At 44.2% G+C, this 21454-nt stretch overlaps 1 protein-coding gene across 2 annotated transcripts in view; it reads right to left on the bottom strand.

Moving 5' to 3' along the window:
* Positions 1-2106: 2106 nt before the first annotated feature.
* The window catches only part of DROSHA (drosha ribonuclease III), a 124397-nt gene continuing 105049 nt past the window's right edge, over positions 2107-21454 (bottom strand). For both annotated transcript variants that reach the window (XM_074987798.1, XM_074987799.1), the window contains exons 28-32: positions 18668-18750; positions 18477-18580; positions 16593-16685; positions 8715-8761; positions 2107-2551 (exon numbers count right to left, since the gene is read on the bottom strand). In XM_074987798.1, the coding sequence (XP_074843899.1) occupies positions 2421-2551; positions 8715-8761; positions 16593-16685; positions 18477-18580; positions 18668-18750 (458 nt within the window). In that variant the 3' untranslated portion in view covers positions 2107-2420. The remainder of the gene's footprint in view (positions 2552-8714; positions 8762-16592; positions 16686-18476; positions 18581-18667; positions 18751-21454) is intronic.

Below are 21454 nucleotides of genomic sequence, written 5' to 3'. Positions count from 1 at the left end.
CTCTGAACCACGGCACGGGGCTCAATGGGAAACCACCCCATCATGTGGCCGTGCTGCTTAAAGGGAACTTAGCCTCTACCTTTCACATGCAGCAATGCCACCCTCCAAATGTTAGTGGGTTCTTGGTCCATTGTTTCAAACAACGTTAAAAAACTGCTCCTGGGGGGAATTCTGTGTTACTGTGGAAACATCATTCACGTGCCAGGCATTTTCCTGCAGAAAATAACTTCTGCTGGAGAGCTGCTGAAGCCCAGCAGAGGGTGCTGTGGTACTAGATCAAGGTAGCTGCTCCTGGCCAGCCCCAGTGACCATAGGGAAAACAAAGACTGCACATTGCTTTCTTCAGAGCACCAGTTGGGCAAGGTCAGGAGGCTGCAAATACGGAGAGAGACAGACAGTGTGCAGCACATGTGGCTGCTGGGAGGTCACAGACAAGGGCTCATAAAGGCTAGTGGGGGAGGTCAGACTGAAGCAGGGCTGAACTGGAGTGGGGTGCAGGAGCACAGAGGGAAGGAGGACAGCTCAGTTGGGGCTCAGAGGCACCTAGGAATGGGGGGGGGGACATAAGAGGATGAAAGGAGAGGGCTGGCTGAGTGGGGCTGTAGGGCTACAGGGAGAGGAGAGAGAAATGGGTGTCTGAGTGAGGGTGGAGGGACACATGGGGACAGAGGCAGATGTACATGAGCACAGGAGAGGACAGATGTCTGCCAAGGGATGCATGAGGGAAGTTTCCTAACAATCTCTCCCCATCCACTCCACTGTAGCCTTACAGTATTGTAAGGCACAATAAATTAATTAGTTATAATTAGTACAGCCTTATAAACAATGCAAACTTCTAGTTTTGTAAGCAATACGTTAGTTACAAGGAATGTATGTTATGATACTAATTAAATGGAAGATATGGGCCTTAGCACCAGGCAGCTGTGATAAATCTGCTCTAGCTCTGTGTGATATTACTATATTGTGTATATGCTGAAATTAAGTTGTAACAAGTGATATTACATTACACTATGGGAGAAACTTTGCTACATTACACTGTGTTGAAAGACATTATAAAAGGAGCTACAAATATTCTTTGTTCCATGCTGCAACTATGTAAATGTGGTGTCTGTGTGAAGGAAAGACTGCTCTTAGAGAAGTAGGCATAAAGACCACTGCATACCCAGATGACCAGAGGTGAAGCTGAAGACTCGGGGGCACCAAATAACTATGAAAACCAGAACAGGGCAGACTGAGGAACTTCAAAGTTAGGATAAGATACGGGTAATGACTTTCCCAGAGAACACCACCCAGGAAGGGTCCTCAGCAAACTGGTATCAACAACAACTTTCAGACAAACACGTATTGCAGAAGGACTGATTGTGATGCTGAGTAACTGATTAAGGCCTAACAGAGCAAAATGCGTAGACTCGCATGGAAAAAAAAAACCATATAAAGCAGGGGGATTGCTTGTATTGTTCTTTGGATTCTGTCCTGCAACCACATGGAACATCAGTCCAGATGGATAGGACTCAGCTCACCCCCACCCTGTGCCTGATTTATCTGGCCAATAAGTCAGGGAAGGCAACAGACTGGTAATTATAACATCAGCAGGATGTATGTGTGTGTCTGCATGCAGACTACTTTGTTATATTACTAATAAATGTGGCGTCTTGACTTCCCCTTAGAAAAATCCAATGTGCTTCTATTAAGCATAAAACCACCCTCCCAAAAAACCTATTCCAGACATAGTTGTTGACATGTATTTTGAAATAAATTACCAAAATACTTAAAGCTGGTGTGATTATATTGAGTTATTTTGACAAATAAAATATGCAGAATTTTTAATTTTGGCATAGTATTCCCCGAGATACTGTAAAGAAGGTTTACTGTACTTATGATGGACCAAAAACTTGGTACGGTCCAAATTCAGCAGATCCCTTAAGCATGAGTTTAACTGCTTGTATACACTTAAACTGAAGCACCAGTTGAAGTCTTCTTCTATATCAAGGCCACAATAATTTCTTTTTCCTCTTCAGCAATGAGTCAGGGTGACAGTGTTTGTAGGTCTTTGGACAGAAGCATTTAATCATCAAGGACACTAATTAAGCCACATTTTTTCTTGGAGAGATTCTAATATTAACACTTTATTGTTTCATACAAGTCAAAATTAAAAACAAACAAACAAACAAAAATATCCACAACTTCTCATAAAAGATAAAACAGATATTTGTTAAAAAAAAAAATCTTAGGTGAAGTCCCCAAGACTTTACAGCTAAAATAGAATAAAAAAACATTTTATTTTTTAAAGAGAGATCACGATTTTGTATTTGCTGTCAGTGGGCACACTTCATTCATCATCTGCATGAAACTAGGTTAGGTCTCCATAGGCCATAGAGTTATTAAGGAAGTAAATATGCCACTGGTTCCATGCCCTTCTTTTATTTCCTTACTTCCTCGGTCTCCTCTGTCTCTCTCTCTTGATGCTCCCTTTCCCACCTCATTTCTTTCAACTCTTGTCTGTATTTCCGTTCGATGAACCGTTTCTGATGGGCCATCTGGGGAAAGTTATCTGACACAGGGAGAAATATTTTACATTAATAAAGAGCAGCCGGTAGCATAGAGAATACTTCCATTTTTATTTATTTTTCTTTCATAAGATGGAGGAGAAAAAGTCAGGCCATTATCATTTTGCCTCAATGATCCGTGACACTCAGTAGAAAACTGGTGGTCCAGCATGATCAGACCACCCTAATTTAAAGAAAATGTCAACATTTGTTTCCCTGGCTATGGAGCTTAGCCAATTCTGATATACTTGGAAATAGAGACTATAAACATACTGACATAATAGTATGCCCAAATAATACTCAGGCATTACATTTGGTTCCCCTGGCAACAGGTAGTTAATATTGAAAACGTGAAGTGAGAATACAATGAACACTGCAAAATAGGAAAACAGGAAAAACTGGTTTTGTGTGTTGTACAGATGTTCACATTATTACTGGTTTTATTTTAGAACACAAAGGTGTGCTTGATACCCAGAATCAGGGCACTATTCTGACTAAGAAAATGAGAGCTGAGTTCTGAGTTAATAAACATAACACTGTTGCAGTGGAAGGGACCTCGAGTGGTCGTCTAATCCTGTCCCCCGCACTCATAGCTGGACTAAGTATTACCTAGACCATCCCTGACAGGTGTTCATCTAACCTGCTCTTAAAAATCGCCAAGGATCGAGATTCCACAACCTCCTTAGGCAATTTATTCTAGTGCTTAACTCATCCTGACAGTTATGAAGTTTTTCCTAATGTCCAACTTAAATTGCCTTTGCTGAAATTTAAAGCCATTGCTCCTTGTACTATCCTCAGAGGTTAAGGAGATATATTTTTATTCCTCCTCTAACAACCTTCATGTACCTGAAAACTGCTGTAATGTGTCCCTCCCCTCTGCCCTCAGTCTCTCCTTCCCCAGAGTAAACAAATCCAACTTTTTCAACCTTCCCTCACAGGTCATGTTTTCCAGAACTTTAATTTTTTAATTTTTTTTAAAGTTCTTTATTTTTTTTTTTTAATTTTCTTGTCTGGACTTCCTAGAATTTATCCACCTCTTTTCCTGGAATGTGGGGACCACTACTACAGTTGAAGCCCTATCAGTGCAGAGTACAGCAAAAAACCTACTTCTTGTGTCTTGCTTACAACACTCCTGCTAATACTTCCAAGGAGTATTTGCATTTTTGCAACCGTATTCCACTGTTGACTCCTCTTTAGATTCTGATCTACTGTGGACCCCAGACTCTTTCCACACTACTCCTTCCTAGACAGTCATTTCCCATTTTGTATGTGATTGCATTTGCCCTTAACTGAATTTCATTCTATTCACTTCAGACCATTTCTAACTCCATTGAAAGTCATTCTCAAAACCCAATAATTTAGCTATCTCCAAATCTGCAAACATAAGTAGACTTAGCAAAATTCAATTTTTTATAATGTCAATGGATGTCAATGTTTTATCAATCATTGTAGTCAATATACATAAATCAATGTAATATCAATTGCGTTTTATCAATTTCAATTTTCACAACTGCCAGAAATTATAGGGAAGTCAAACAATTAGTTACTGACAGTAAATGTTGAGATTTAACAAGTTAATGCAAAACCATTAACATGCAAATTATCAACATCCTGGCAAAATGTACAGATCAGACCTGTTTTTTTCTATTCATCTGCTAATCCATTTGTGATAAGCCTAATGCAAAAGTCTAAATCGCTGCATTTTACTCTAATACATTCTCAGGCACCATTTTTCTTATGATGCCTTATCACTGATAAAAATATTTTTGCATTGGTTTACCATGTATAGGATGAAATCAACATTTCATAGAATCATAGAATACGAGGACTGGAAGGGACCTCGAGAGGCCATCGAGTCCAGCCCCCTGCCCTCATTGCAGGACCACGTACTGTCTAAACCATCCCTGATAGACATCTATCTAACCTGTTCTTAAATATCTCCAGCGATGGAGATTCCACAACCTCCCTTGGCAATTTATTCCACTGTTTGACCACCCTGACAGTTAGGAACTTTTTCCTAATGTCCAACCTAAACCTCCCTTGCTGCAGTTTAAGTCCATTGCCTCTTGTTCTCTCCTCAGAGGCCAAGAAGAACAAGTTTTCTCCCTCCTCCTTATGACACCCTTTTAGATACTTGAAAACCACAATCATGTCCCCCCTCAGTGTTCTCTTTTCCAAACTAAACAAGCCCAATTCTTTCAGCCTTTCTTCATAGGTTACATTGTCTAGACCTTTAATCATTCTTGTGGCTCTTTTCTGGACCCTCTCTAATTTCTCCACATGTTTCTTGAACTGCGGTGCCCAGAACTGGACACAATACTCCAGCTGAGACCTAACCAGTGCAGAGTAGAGTGCAATAATGACTTCTCGTTTCTTGTTCACAACACACCTGTTAATGCATCCCAGGATCATGTTTGCTTTTTTTGCAACAGCATCCCACTATTGACTCATATTTAGCTTGTGGTCCAATATAACCTCTTGATCCCTTTCTGCTGTAGTCATTCCTAGACAGTCTCTACCATTCTGCATGTGTGACACTGATTGTTCCTTCCCAAATGGAGCACTTTGCATTTGTCCTTATCAAACTTCATCCTGTTTACCTCAGACCAGTTCTCCAATTCATCCAGATCATTTTGAATTATGACCCTGTCTTCCAATTCATTCAGTTCTCCAGACCCAGTTCTCCAATTTATCCAGATCATTTTGAATTATGACCCTGTCTTCCAAAGCAGTTGCAACCCCTCCCAATCTACCTTGGTATCATCTGCAAATTTAATAATTGTATTTTCTATGCCAATATCTAAATCGTTGATGAAGATATTGAACAGAACCGGTCCTAAAACAGACCCCTGCGGAACCCCACTTGTTCTACTTTTCCAGCAGGATTGAGAACCAGTAAGAACTACTCTGTGAGTACAGGTATCCAGCCAGTTTTGCACCCACCTTATAGTAGCCTCATCTAAATTGTATTTGCCTAGTTTTTTTATAAGAATATCATGCGAGACTGTATCAAATGCTTTACTAAAGTCTGGGTATACCACATCCACTGCTTCTTCCCTATCCACAAGGCTTGTTGTCCTACCAAAGAAAGCTATCAGATTGGTTTGACATGATTTGTTCTTTACAAATCCATGCTGGCCGTTCCCTATCACCTTACCACCTTCCAAGTGCTTGCACATGATTTCTTTAATTACCTGCTCCATTATCTTTCCTGGCACAGAAGTTAAGCTGACTGGCCTGTAGTTTCCTGGGTTATTCTTATTCTCCTTTTTATAGATGGACACTATATTTGCCCTTTTCCAGTCTTCTGGAATCTCTCCCATCTCCCATGATTTTCCAAAAATGATAGCTGGAGGCTCTGATACCTCCTCTATCAGCTTCTTGAGTAGTCTGGGATGCATTTCATCAGTCCCTAGTGACTTGCAGACATCTAATTTTTGTAAGTGATTTTTAACTTGTGCTTTTTTAATTTCAACTTCTAACGCTACCCCTTTGCCACTAGCATTCACTATGTTAGGCATTACTTCTTCAGACTTCTGACTGAAGACCGAAACAAAGACGTCATTAAGCATCTCTGCCATTTCTAAGTTCCCTGTTATTGTTTCTCTCTCCTCACTGAGAAATGGCCCTTCCCTATCCCTAGTCCTCCTCTTGTTTCTAATGTATTTATAAAAAGCCTTCTTCTTTTCCTTTATGCCTGTAGCTAGTTTGAGCTCATTTTGTGCCTTAGCCTTGCTCCTGCATTCTTGTGTTGTTTGCCTATACTCATCCTTTGCGATTTGTCCTTGTTTCCATTCTTTATATGATTCCTTTTTTCTTTTGAGATCATGCAAAATCTCCTGGTTAAGCCAAGGCAGATTTTTGCCATATTTTCTATCTTTCCTACGCAGTGGGATAGCTTGCTTTTGGGCCCTTAATAATGTCCCTTTGGAAAACTGCCAACTCTCCTCAGCTGTTTTTCCCCTCACTTTTGCTTCCCATGGGACCTTACCTACCAGCTCTCTGAGTTTACCAAAATCTGCCCTCCTGAAATCCACTATCTCTATTTTGCTGTTTTCCATTCTACCCTTCCTTAGAATTGTGAACTCTATGATTTCATGATGAGTTTCACCCAAGCTGCCTTCCACTTCCAAGTTCTCTACCAATTCCTCCCGATCTGTTAAAATCAAATCTAGAACAGCTTCCCCCCGGTAGCTTTTTCAACCTTTTGGAATAAAAAATTGTCTCCAATGCAGTCCAAGAACTTACTGGATAGTCTGTGCCCCGCTGTATTAGTTTCCCAACATATATCTGGATAGTTGAAGTCCCCCATCACCACCAAATCCTGGGCCCTGCATGACTTGGTTAGTTGTTTAAAAAAAATCCTCATCCACCTCTTCCACCTGGGTAGGCGGCCTATAGTAGACCTGTAGCAGGACATCACCCTTGTTTTTCACCCCTCTTAGTCTAACCCAGAGACTCTTAACACATCCATCTCCTATGTCTCTCTCCACTTCAGTCCACGTGTGTACATTTTAATATATAAGGCAACACCGCCTCCCTTTCTTCCCAGTCTATCCTTCCTAAGCAGGTTGTACCCTTCAATACCAACATTCCAATCATCTGTATTATCCCACCAAGTTTCTGTGATGCCAACGATGTCATTGTTGTATTTATTTATTAGCACTTCCAGTTCTTCCTGCTTAAAACTTTTAGCAATTAAAAATTTAATCCTGCCAGATTAAATATAAATATTTATTTAGAAAAGTAGCTGGTGTAAACTCAATTCAGACAATTCTGAGACAGTGATGGTGGGTCTGGGGCAATACCTGAAGGAAATGGCAGAGATAAGAACATAGAAACATAATGGCCATACTGGACTAGACCAATGGACCATCCAGGTCAGTATCTTGTCTTCAACATTGGGTAGTGCCAGATGTTTTTCAGAGAGAATGAATGAAACAGGGCAATTACTGATTGATTTGTCCCACCTCAACTTCTGGCACACAGATCATGGGGCTGAATTCCTAACCATCTTGGCTAATAGCTCTTGATGGACCTCTCCTCCATGAACTTTAATTCTTTTTTGAACCCACTTATGCTTTCGGCCTTCACCCCATCTGCTGGCAGAGTTCCAGAGGTTGACTGTGCATAGTGTGAAGATATACTTCCTTATGACTGTTTTAAATCTCCTGCCTACGCATTTCATTCGGTGACCCTGGTTCAAAACCACAGGGCAGATCCTTCGTTGCTATAAATTGTTTTAGCTTCAGTGACTTCAGTGGAGTTATAATAACTTACACTACAGCTGAGAGTTAAGCTTTTAACACTGTTCTGTAGTGTGGTCCTAGAACTGACTAATCCTATTCACATTAACAGAAAACATTTTAGAAGATGGATGCCCCCATCGACAGTAGACAACCTTACTAGCAAAGAGCTGTCAAACATGTAACTTGGATTCACCCTGTACTACAGAGCAAGCTTACCCCAATCTCATCATCATCATCAATAACGGGCTCAGCGCCCCTTGGTGTCTGACGCCTCTCTCACTATTTCCTTCCATCTTTCCCTGTCCAGTGCAGAGTGGCTTAGTTTCTGTAGACGAGCTCCACACCAATCTACTGTATCATCTACCATTCTCTCTGGGGTCTGCCTCTCCTATTTGAACCATCCATTATGCAGAATACCAGGGTCTTGATTTTTCATTCACTGTTCATCCTGCGAATATGCCCAAATAGTTGTAGCTTCCGTTTTATAACCTTCTGCAGCAGGTTCTCTTTTGCCTGTATCTTCCTATATAATTCCTCTTTGGTGACCCTCTGCATCCATCCTATTCTCAGGATCTTTCTATAACAACTCCTTTCGAACGCCAATATTCTACCCCATTCTGTTCCACATTAAAGAAGGGAAATCTCCGAGTGATTAAAGGACCAAGCTTAATAAGAGACAACTGCAGTCTCTGGTTTATTGAACATTGCCCTTTGAACTTGCCTCTGTGCGTCACATGGACTACTTGAGTTTGTAAAACAAGTGCATGGAAACTATTAATAAGCTAAGATCAGAAGCAGATCACATTTTGTGTACATTCTCTGGACTATTCTTCTCCCCTATAAACATACATTTGCACTCCAAGAAAACCCAGTTTAGTAAGTTACAATAGTTTTCCCATTCCCTAAGAAAATCTCTTACATTTTTCAAGTGCATCCATAGCAGCTCCCATCTCGGCTTGTTGAATACTGTCAAAACCAAACAAAAATATGGTAAGTTTATCCATGCACCATTGGGTAAGCTACGGTTTCCCAGAATCTGGGGTTCAGATTACTCTGCTGTAAACAACTCTTCAAGTAATCATTGGTCAGTCAGTACCATAAAATAATGGATCAAGGTTTCCACAAACATCTACATACTAGCGCCATAGTTCCTATAAAATATTTATTTTTAATTTGAACCAAGAAGGTTATTTAAACATTGTTTCCTAATTCGTTAGTGAAACAGCTGTTCTAATTAAGAGAAAGAAAAGTGAGCAGCAAAAATTATCTGACATTTTGCCAGCATAGAGACTCTGCACTACAAAGTGGAAAGTGTGAAAAACAGAAAAATTCTGTTCGAAAAATCTTAAAAGATTTAATATTTTAAAAATATTTAACTTTTTTGCAATGACATAAAAATAAAAAAGGACTGGAGGTGGCCATTTAAAAAAAAAAAGGCAAAAGGGTTTAGATTTCTGAATCTAAATTGACAGGTTAATTTGTCCATGGTCAGCAGTGACCACAAGTCATTGTCATCCAGAAGCTGTTTGGTGTTTTCAGGACATAAATGTTTAGGGCAACCATCTATCCCTGTCCCAAATATGGGACAGGGAGATATGGGGCAGAGGCGACTCCTCCCAGCCCCACCAAGCCCTGTGGAGCTGGGAAGGAAGAGGTAGCCGCTGGCGCTCCCCGGGAGCCCTGGGGAAGCAGCATCCGCTGGCGCTCCCTGGTATCCTGAGGAAGAGGCAGCTGGAAGCCTGCCCCAGATCCCCAGGGAAGCAGCAGCCGCCGGCCATCCAAGGGAGTCACGGAAGCAGCAGCCACCAGCCGCCCTGGGGAAGTGGCAAGGCTGCAGCAGCTGCCCACACTTTTCCCACTTCCCCAAGCCTTGGGGAAGTGACTCCCGCCAGCAGCTGCTGGCAGAAAAGGTCAGCCGGTTGCGGGGGGGGGGTCCAAATACAGAACAATTAGTCCCTTTTAAAAAATAAGTCATGACACCTTTTTGGAGTTCCAAATACGGGACTGTCCCACCCAGTATGGGACAGATAGTCACCCTATAAATGTTTCTAACTATACCTGCTTGTTGGCAGCCTTGGCAGAGAGGTTAAGGACCAAATGGACATGGAGACTGAACTCTCTACAGCCACTAGGATGTGGCCACATTAGAATAAGGTTGAGGCCCAGAGGCAGAGTAGCTTGGGGAAGTTTACGCAGCAGTGGTTCATTTCGTTTTACCTTCTCTGTGACTTAGCTGCCGATACCAATCTCCTTAGCTATCATTTCACAGGCTTTCACAGACTTCTAACTCCCTTAGACAACGAGTTAATGGGCACAAAACAGACATAAAAAAGAGAAGTTACTCACTTGTGTAGTAACGATGGTTCTTTGAGATGTGTCCCCATGGGTGCTCCACAGTAGGTGTCGGGCTCGCCCCAGCGCCGCAGATCGGAAACTTCTAGCAGTGTCCGTCAGGTCGCGCATGTGCCGATGTGCGCCGCTCCCTCACGCGCTCTCAGTCACGTGCGCGACCCGATCCCCGCCAGTTCCTTGACCAACCGCCCCGGATGCTCCTGAAAAACTCTGGACAGAGATCCGAAGCAGGGAGGACGGGCGGGTAGTGGAGCACCCACAGGGACACATCTTGAAGAACCATCGTTACTACACAAGTGAGTAACTTCTCTTTCGTCTTCGAGTGGTCCCCGTGGGTGCTCCACAGTAGGTGACTACCCAGCAGTGATCCCAAGTAAGGAGGTGGGTAATCGATTCATATGCAGCTTGCCCTTGAGAGGACTGCTGTCGACAGACGTGTATCTTCCTCGAATACCCAGTGCATGGCATAATGCTTGGTGAAGGTGTCGTAAGAGGACCAAGTCGCCACTCTGCAGATGTCTTTCAATGGGATTCCTTTGAAAAAGGCCGTCGACGCCGCCATCGCTATGGTGGAGTGAGCCTTGGGCGGAGCTAGCAGAGGGGTCTTATGGAGCTCGTAACACAGTCTTATGCAGGATACAATGTGATTCGAAATCCTCTGGGAAGATAGGCCTTCACCTTTCAACCTGGGTGCAATAGACACCAGGAGTCTGTCCGTTTTCTGGAAGGACTTAGTTCTGTCTATGTAAAAAGGCCAACGCCCTCCTCACGTCTAGCAGGTGCAGCCGCGCCTCCTTGCTGGAGCTGTGAGGCTTCGGGTAAGACGAGGATAATGCTATTGGTTCGTTAATGTGGAACTCCGAGGAAACTTTCGGAACGAAGGCTGGGTGTAATCGTAAGGTCACCGCTTCCTTTGAGAATACTGTGCAGGGCGGCATTGCCATTATTGCTGTGAGTTCGCTCATCCTGCGGGCTGACGTAATCGTGAGAAGGAAGGTCGTTTTCATGGTAAGTAGTCGGAGGGGTACGGTGGCCAGTGGTTCAAAGGGCGGTCCTGACAGCGTGTGGAGTACCAAGTCCAGACTCCATGACAGCGGTAACGGTTTCTGAGGTGGGTACAGATTTGCCAACCCCTTTAGGAACCTTGTGACGACAGGATGGGCGAATAGGGTTGACCCTTCCTCTTTGTGTTGAAACGCTGATATAGCTGCAAAATGGACCTTTAGGGAGGATAGGGAGAGTCCGTCTCGTTTCAGCTCTAGCAGGTAGTCTAGAATTACAGTTATAGGGACGTCCAGAGGAGCTAACTGCTTGGAAGAGCACCAGGAGGTAAATCGCGTCCACTTCTGCTCATAAGTCCTTCTGGTGGAGGTCCTTCGACTGCACTCCAAGACTTGTTTCACTCCCTCCGAACATGTGCTCTCTAAGGCGCTGAGCCATGGACTAGCCATGCCTGTAGGTGGAGCCCCTGAGGATGTGGGTGCACTATGGACCCCTGAGCCTGTGTGAGTAGGTCCGGCACTACCGGTAGGGGGAGTGGTGGGTGGCATGACATGCGCAGAAGCAGGGGAAACCATTGTTGTTGGTCCCAGGTTGGGACTATGAGTATCATGCGTACTCTTTCCCTTCTGGCTTTCTCTAGAACCTTGTGGATGAGTGTCGTGGGAGGAAAAGCATAGAGTAGAGGGCCCTTCCATGAGATCATGAAGGCGTCCCCCAAGGAGCCCCGTCCTATGCCTGCTCTGGAGCAGTACTGAGGACATTTCTTGTTGTGTTGGGTGGCAAACAATCGACTTGGGCAAAACCCCCATTTGTGAAATATGTGTCAGAGCAGGTCGGAGCAGATCTGCCACTTGTGCATGAATGCAAAGCATCTGCTTAGTTGGTCTGCCTTCACGTTGTGGACACCGGGTAAGTATGAGGCTTTCAGTGCTATCTTGTTGGCAGTGCACCAGTTCCACAACTGGACTGCTTCTACGCATAATGCTCGGGATCGGGCCCCTCCTTGTCGATTGATGTAAAACATGGTGGAGGTGTTGTCGGTATTGATCCCAACGACTTTGCTGTGCAGGTATTTGCGAAAACGTCTGCACGCATTGAACACTGCTCTGAGCTCTAGTATGTGTATCTGCAGTGTCTGTTCCGCGGGGGACCATAGTCCTTGGGTTACTTTGCTGCCAATGTGTGCTCCCCATCCTATGTGGGAGGCGTCTGTTGTAAGAGAAAACGTGATTTGTGGCTGGTGGAAGGGCACCCCAACTAGCAAGTTCTTGGGATCTGCCCACCACGCCAACGATTTTCGCACCTCCGTCATGGGCGATACTACCCTGTGGATGGTGTGGACTATTGGTCTGTAAACGCTCGCTAACCAATGCTGCAGGCTTCACATATGTATCCTGGCATTCTGTACCATGAACGCGGCGGCCGCCATGTGTCCCAACAGTTGCAGACATGTTAGGATTGGCACCGTGGGGCTGTACATCATAACTTGTACCAGGGATTTGATGGTGCAGAAACAGGCATCGGGTAGGTATACTCTTGATGTAATAGAGTCTATGCGTGCCCCTATGAATTCTATATCTTGCATGGGCTCGGTCTTTGACTTTGCGAGGTTGATAACCAGGCCCAACGAGGTGAATGTGTTTGCGGTGACGTGTATCATGCGTAGGACCTCTGCTTTCGAGACCCCTTTTAGTAGGCAGTCATCCAGATATGGAAAAATGAACACACCCTGCCTGTGTAGGTATGCTGATACTACCGCCAGGGTTTTGGTAAAAACTCTGGGCGCTGAAGAGAGACTGAACGGAAGAACTCTGTATTGAAAATGCTCCTTGCCGACTTTGAAGCAGAGGAAAATGTCTGTGTGCCGGGTGGATCGTTATATGAAAATAAGCGTCCTGTAAGTCGAGGGCTGCAAACCAATCTCCATCATCCAGTGCCATAATTATGGAAGCAATTGTAGTCATCCTGAAGCGCTGTTTGTGCAAATACCAGTTGAGGGCCTGTAAGTCCAAAATTGGCCTCCAGCCTCCTGTTTTCTTCTCTGTTAGGAAGTATCGTGAGTAGAAACCTTTCCTTTGGAATTGTTCTGGTACTCTCTCCACCGCCCTATAAACATGAGATGATCTACCTCCTGTTTCAGCCTGGTCTCGTGAGAAAGGTTCGTGAGGGAGGACTGGGTGGGAGGTTTCGGTGGCGGGAGTGATTGGAAGGGGATCGTGTAACCCATGGCTATGATTTCCAGTACCCATTTGTCTGTCGTGATGTTTTGCCATTGGGAATAAAATGGTTTGAGGTGGTGATGGAACATGCGTTGAGAGTGGCATTGAGAGATGGTCTTGATAGTGCAGTCCTCGACATACCTGTCAAACTTGCTGTCTTAGGGCTTGCCCTGAGGTTGCGCGACTTTGTTGGGGACATCACCTGGGGGCCCTATACTGCTGCTGCTGTTGGTGGCGCCCGTGGTCGTAGCTTCGTTGATATTGTGCACGCTGCGGTTGATAGGCGTAGCGCCTTTGCTGGGGGTAGAACTTTTTCCTCCTGTATGGGGAGGTATATATACCCAAGGTCCTAAGTGTGGCCCTCAAGTCCTTGCTGGAGTGTAGGACCGAGTCGGTTGATTCTGCAAATAACTTCTGCTTATCAAATGGACGGTCCACGATTTTTGTTTGTAGATCTCTGGGAATGCCAGACATCTGGAGCCAGGATTCCCTGATCATTACCACTGCTGTGGCTGTTGAACATGCTGCTGTGTCCACCACATCCAGGGCGATCTGAACTCCTGTTCGCGAGGCTGCATAGCCCTCCTGGACGATCGCCTTCAGCACTGGTTTCTTGTCCTCTGGGAGGAAGTCCATAAGAGGGGTCAGTCTGGAGTAATTGTTGAAATTGCGGTTTGACAGGTGTGCCGCATAGTTTGCCATTCTTAGTAATAAGGTAGAGGAGGAGTAGACCTTTATGCCAAACAGGTCTAATTTCCTTGCATCTTTGTCTGACCCTCCTGATTTATATTGTCTAAACAGGAATTCCATTCCTTTGGCTGTAACAAAGTATTTCTTATCCGCCTTTTTATTTGTAGGCGGGATGGAGGCCAGAATCTGCCATATGTTGGTGGCTGATTCCATAAGGGCTTCGTCTAGCGGAATGGCGATTTTGGATGAAGCCAGGGGTCTCAGATTCTTCAGGAGTTTATGATGTTTCTCCTGCACCTCCGCTATTTGAATGTCCTGTGTGAGTGCTACTCTCTTGAACAGCTCCTGAAATTGCTTAAGGTTGTCCGGGGGGGGGAGATGTCCCCGGGGACACCCACCTCATCTGGGGAGGACGAAGAGGCACCGTTATGATATACCTCCTCTAACTCCTCTGATTCTTGAGTTTGCTAATATACCTGCTCTTTTGTGGATTGTGAAGGAAGGTCCCGGGACTCTGGACCAATGTCTGTCTGGGAAAGCTGCGTGCCTCTCACAGAGCGAGATTGTATGAGGGGGTGTTGGCGGGGTGTGGGTGGGGATCTGCCCCTGGATCTGGACCCCCCGATGCCGGTGTTCAGTATGATAAGGACGGCCATGACAACACGGGCAAGGGCCCGGTGATGGAGATCTGGACCATGATCGGAATGTGTACATATGGTGTCTGGAAGAGCGTGATCTCCGTGAGGACGTTAACGGCGGCGATGATCTGTGATAGTATTCATAAGGGTCCATGCTGGTAAATGGTGAAGATTGTCTGAGCCAAGGCGATGGTGGCTGGAGGAACGGGGAGCGAGGTCTGAAGCAGGCCGTTGGAGTGGATGCCCAGCACGGTGTGTGTATCTCAGGGAGGCGGGGGCTAGGTGATAACGACAGCACAATGATGTCCGGAGCCGGACTGCAGTGCCAGGTTTTGGCCTTTGCCTTCCCCTGCCCCTGTGGAGCAGGCGCTGCCCCCTCCGGTGCCGCGTGGGTAGCTTCCTCCAGCACCGTTTGGCCCTGTGCCAGGTGCCCCTCCTCCAGTGCCGTCGGTGCCGCAAGGATCGGTGTCGAGTGAGTAGGCTCCGCCGATTCCGGCGGTTGCCGCGTTGATGCCTGCAGCACCCTCGGTGCCGACTGCTGAGCAGTCGGAGGCCCAGGCACAGTCCTCTGTGCTGTTGTATCCCCGCTATGAGCAGCCAGGGGGTCAGGGCCTTGCGTTCCACTCATCCTGCTCGCTGGTGTTACCGACAAGGATCAAGCTGGGGAGAGCTTCATTTTCTTTTGCACAGAGGAGGTTAGGGAAAACCACCTTCCTCATGTGCGACCCTGAGGGCCCCTCTTTCTGGGGCTTCTCCGGTGGTTCGGGTTGGAGGGCCTTATCAAATAAGATAATTTTTAGTCTCATTTCTGAGTAACATGGGTCTCCCGAAGAATGCACTCGCTATGCCTGTCTGAGGCAGGCCTGGTCTTGCGGCATGACTCACACTCCTTAAAGCCCTGAGAAGACATCTCTGCCAAGGCTTGTAAGTCTTTAAATGTTAATAGGGTACTTAGCGGCTAATGAAGTCTGTAGCCAGATAATGTTCATGGCCTTCAGGGGTAGCGGACTGCCTAAGGCAGCTGCCTCTGTCCGCTCATCTCCCCTTTGTTCCTCTCTTCTTCTTTTTCTTTTTTTTTTTTTTTAATTGTATATAGCACAAAACGGTTTCAACAGTCATAAAACAACTAACAACTAATAATTATTAACAACAGTTTTTTTTTTTTTTGTCTCAGGCATTGGAGCCAGAGCGAATTCCATCTGCAGCCGCTGGCGGTTGAGAAGGAACTGGCGGGGACCGGGTCGCGCACGTGACCGAGAGCGCGTGAGGGAGCGGCGTACATCGGTGCATGTGCGACCTGACGGACACTACTAGAAGTTTCCAATCTGCGGTGCCGGGACGAGCCCGACACCTACTGTGGAGCACCCACGGGGACCACTCGAAGAAGAACACTCCTGATCCACAAATCGGTTAGCCAACATTTTAATGGAGTGGGCGATTCTGTTAATGACTTAAGAGTTTGCATCTTACTGAAGAGGAATTTTCATGCAACTTTGGAAAGAGAAGCTGCTGAACTCTCTTTTATATTCAAATTTGACACATTAACATGTGGTTTGAACCAGGATGCCAATTTTCTGGGTCACTATAGCGGCTCTTTTGCATACTTGGCTTAATCTAATTCTTGACTCCCCCCCATCCCCACCCCTCTACTCTCTGATTTGCTCACCTTGATATTTTTTTTTTCTGATTTGTCAACCTCGATTACTATTTTTGGTTCTCTATGCCTTAAATATTGAATCTGTTCTGGTGTGGCTATCGTCTGGAGAGGTGGGTCTGTCCCACGAAAGCTCATTACCTAATAAATTATTTTGTTACTCTTTAAAGTACTGCTGAACTGCTTTTTTGTTTTCACAATCAAGTTTGCTTTTAAAATCATTTCATACATTTCCACTCTACCTTGGGCCTTTACCACATCCTATTCTTTCTCCTTTGAAATACACAGCGACTGTGTATGTCCTGGCATGAGAAGGTCCCACTGTCTGCAGGGTCCTGAAAGAAGAAAGACACTTTGTTCAAGCAGAAAGTACAAAACAATAATCTAATAGTGGCATACATATCACCAAGCTTTGAGCCAGTTTAGCAAGATTAGCGCAGAGAGGGTAGACTTCTAGCTGTATCTGTTTCTTTAGTCAGGACATGTCAAAACTGTGACTGCTACAACAAAGTATATACATGAAACTTGTCTTTGTATAAAATCAGATTTAGTGAATGCCCCTGGGCTTACACAGATGCCATGAAGTGCAAGGGACTGGACTTGATGACCTTCCGGAAGTTCTATGATTCTATACAGGCACAATTAAAAATGTAGGCAAAAAATACTTACATGTTCATCCAATTGCTGCAACGTTGTAAAAACAGTTGAAGTCACATGCCCAAAAGTAGTTATGCAATTGGACACACACTTTTAATCAGACAAGTCAGCCCATGTGCACTGTAAAGGGTTAACTAGGTTTAAAGGCGGGGTTGATGTTTGATATGCTGCCCTGCTACATGACAAATTCACAGAACAAACCCATTACTCCATCAGAGAAGTTATCGTTTCTGTCACTTATCAGACCACCTTTCCATTTGAGTGAAAATCGATGATGTGCATTAGGAACTGTCTCAAGAAAAAAAAGTAATTCCCTAGACACACATTGAATTTGCTTTTCCTTTTATCTCCTGCCTCTTCCTCAACTCTCCCCACTGCCAGGATGACTTCTGTCCACTGCCTCATTTCTCAACAGAAGGAGCAGCAAAAGTTCATATCAATTTTTGAAATATCTAACCAAACTACTCTGTATCTAACGGACTGTGTGATCCCAAACATAGATACAAAACACATCCCAGATTTTAAGAGCAAAAAATTGGCTGTAAATGCAGTGAAACAAATAACTCCAAGGGTAGAAAATTAAACTAGATAATAGGAAGATAACATCCATGTAGACTAATTCTGAGCTGTACTATCCAAGTCAATCTATCATCATCACCACCAAAAGCACAAACATATTGTACTTATGCTCATAGGTTTGACATGAAACAGAAATTCATTTCTTTTGTATTTATCTCCATCAAGATAAGGGAGTGAGCTCGCAGATATACACTCCAGAAATGAGATCGACAAAGTATCACTTTGCAATCATATTTCTGAAGTACACCAATTTTCACAGTAGCCCACTGCACTTCATGTGGATCCTTACCTCAGTAAGAATGATAAATATACCTGGGTTTTAATTCTATACACATTCTGGATGTAATGAACATTGATAATAAAAGTCTGGAACTTTGATAGCATTTTCTTTTCTCCTCTTTCCAGACAGTTATGTTGCACTCATGGTTGTGTGGATGTGAAACTTCTTTACAAAACGTAACATTTAAGATCACCTCTGTGAGGCAGGTATAATCTCAATTTACAGTTGGAGAAACAGAGGCACAAAGGTCACACAAAGTTCATGGTCCTGGTGGGAACAGAGTCCAGATTCCTGACGTGTTCAAAGGCTATATGCAAATGAAAATCTTCTTCAACCCACTCACAGTACCTGAACATTCTTAATATTCCCTTTCATTTTTTAAATTGATCATCTTTTAAGGAATAATTCATTTAAAAACTCCCCGAAAACCCAGAAAAAAATTCATTAGGGACTTATGTAACTTATCGTAAAAGGCAGAGTTCCAATTAATTCATTCTGCCGTGATTAAAGCATACAGAGTTCAAAATGATGGCTCAACAACTTCTACTCCCACACAAAGCAAGACTGCTTTTAATATCTTTGGTTTGGATAAAGATACAGGGATCCTTACTTGTACAAAGGAATATCTGGCTCTTTTCCTTCTGTCCTGAGAGTCAGACAGCATTGCTGAAGCTGGGATTTAGGGTCATTCCAATCTTGATTTAAAATAAATTCCTACAATAAATCCACAAAGATAGTTTGAGGTTGTATTAACAGCTCAAATTTCAATGACATAGAAAATATGAAGCAAACTGACCTTACCTTTAATCGTGGAAAAAAACAGACATTCATAAAAGTGTGAACATATTCCAAGTCCTTATCAATGTAAAGTGCTGCAATAAAAGCTGAGAAACAAAACATTTAAGTATTATCACCCATGCAAGAAGAGTTTAGTGCTTTGCACTCTTACAGCACTACCAGAGTAATTTAGAGTACTTTAAAATCATCACTAAACTAAGCTTCACAACTCTGCTGATATGTAGGTGAAACTGGGTCAGCAAGAGGTTAAATAACGTGGCCAAGTTCACACACAAAGTCATTTTGAGAGCCGAGAACAGCACCTCGTTCCTAATCCTATGATTGAACCAGAAGACCAGGAATTCTTAGAAATAAATCACTATGGGGTACACCATAAATGCTTACAGCAACGAAGGGTCCCGTGGCACCTTATAGACTAACAGAAAAGTTTTGAGCATGAGCTCAAACTCAAAACTTTTCTGTTAGTCTATAAGGTGCCACAGGACCCTTCGTTGCTGTTACAGATCCAGACTAACACGGCTACCCCTCTTATAAATGCTAAGGTTTAAATGATTATTACTTGTGAGTTTCCATTTACTAAAAGGATTTGGCAAGAGACAACAGATCTAAACTTCTCATATGATGTATTAAAATGCACTGGTACAGATTAACTTTCTTGGCACAATATTTATCATCATTTCACCTTGGCTTGGAAGGAGAACAGCAAACACTTTTCTAAATGGATTGCGGGGCTTGCTCTGTGTATCTCTGCTCTTTGTGGATTTGCTATTTTGAAACCTCCTACTGGAATTCAGGGAAGCACAGAGCTAGACTTATATTTCATGATCTCTTTTTCTTCTCTTTGTCTAGTACTAACACCATGTCAGAATCACAACCTCTGATTTGACAGAACTCTTGCCTTCCTGACTCAGATGCCAAGAAATCCTTACTCTTAGAAACAAATTTTTGATGTTACCTGTACCGACCCTTCATTCTTAGCCCACAATTTTGCACCTCCAGTTCTCTGAAGATACAAGTCAGGTCACATAAACAAATACGTGATTATGGCACGGATACACCTAAATCACCTTCTTTGTGTTTGCTGGTAGAGGATACAAAAAGGGAAGCTAGTATTTGAAAACCGGGTCCTTAGAAGTGGAGTTTAGACATTGTACCTGGAAGTTCTTAAAGATGTATAGCTCTTACTTGTATTTGTATTACATGCAGATAGGCACGCACACTACTTACCTGGCTCAGGAAGTTCTTCAAAGCAGTGTCCGTTGGCCCACACATGGGCAGTAGCTCATCTCACACTCCCTAGTGAGGGTGTAAGAGCAGCAGTTGTGGGTTGACACCTCTTCAGACCCTGGAGAGTGTCCCATTGAGGGGTAGGTCTAAGAACTGGTGGGAACATTCTTCTACCTCCTCTCCTCCTTCCGTCACTGGGATGGCATTTTAAAAGCCCTGCCAGCCCCAAGGCCATGAGATCAGCCGGCCCTCATTGACTAACTGCAGTCCCTCCCTGCTGCTCTCACCTGGCTGCTTAATCAGCTCTTTCCCTTCTTCCCCAAGCTGGGGCTGCATCCTGAGTTGCCTTTTCCCCTTCCTACCCTGGTCTGCTGACCTGATCCTGATCCATGGGATGAGGGACTGTCTAGAACAATTGGAACAGTTAAAGAATCTAGACAATGCTGATGCAGTTGTGCTAAGGCTGAAAGGTGGCTCCTTTTAGCCTGATAGCAGGTTCTAATAGACTCTTTTCTCCACCGGTTAAAGATCACCTGAACAGTGAATGGGCATGTGCGTTCTAGTTCTGACAGCCATCCAAAAACAAGGCCATAGGATGGCATGAGCCTGGAATGGAATCCTTGGTCTTCCCCTCAGTCTTGAGAGATATAAGAATAGGCAAATCCTGATTGGTGGGCATTAGAAAATTCACTTAATCAAAACAGTTTGGATCTGGGCCAATGAGGTGCTACAAGACTGATGTTGGCTCTGTTGAAACTTATCTTCCTTATGATGACCCGTGGATGCAAGAGAACTGGGAGGAAAGGTGTATCTGAGGCTATTCCTTCAAGACATCAGCAAAGTACTACCTTGACACCTTCAACCATTATCCCCACTGGAGCAATATAAGGGGAACTTGCTGTTTATTTCAGGTGCAAAAGAACCGCACAGCAGATCTACCTGCTATGTAAATATCTTGTTCAGAACTGTGTCACAAATCTATTACTCATGGTCTAGTGAGAAGCTTCTGTTCATTTTATCTGCCTGGGAGTTGTGAATTCTGGGAAGGTGCATGATCTGTTTATGATATAGTTCCTAACATACTGTTTTCAAAGTCTGATAGCTTCCTTGGGCAGAGATGAGATCCTGCTCCTCTGTTGTTTTATGCAGCGGTGATATTATCCAACATTATTGGACTATGGAGTGAGCATACATGCAGAAGTAAGGCCTTGCATGCCCTCAGTTTCAGTAAGTTTATACGTAGTCTGGTCTTTTGTGGGGTCCAAGTACTCTGAGCAGTTTGGTTGTTCAGATGAGCAACCCACCCCACAGTGGAGGCATCAATCACTGTGGTGCTCTGGGAGTGGGAGGGTTGAAGGGAACTCTCACCACAGTCTTTTCTAGTTTAACCACTAAATCAGAGAGATACCGTTCTGGTAAGAAGGACCACACTGGAGGTGATGTAGTCCTTTGCTTGGCTGACGTATCTAGCGGAGGTGAGCTGCAGAAACTCTAAGTGGAATCTGTTGAAAGGAGTCATGTAAGTCCCATCAGCCATATGGCCCAACACTGAGAGGCACCTGT

This window comes from Carettochelys insculpta, chromosome 2 (genome assembly GCF_033958435.1).
Source record: "Carettochelys insculpta isolate YL-2023 chromosome 2, ASM3395843v1, whole genome shotgun sequence".
Classification (NCBI taxonomy): Eukaryota; Metazoa; Chordata; order Testudines; family Carettochelyidae; genus Carettochelys; species Carettochelys insculpta.
The sequence above is the reverse complement of the archived record's forward strand: the minus strand, read 5'-3'. Positions and strand labels throughout refer to the sequence as shown.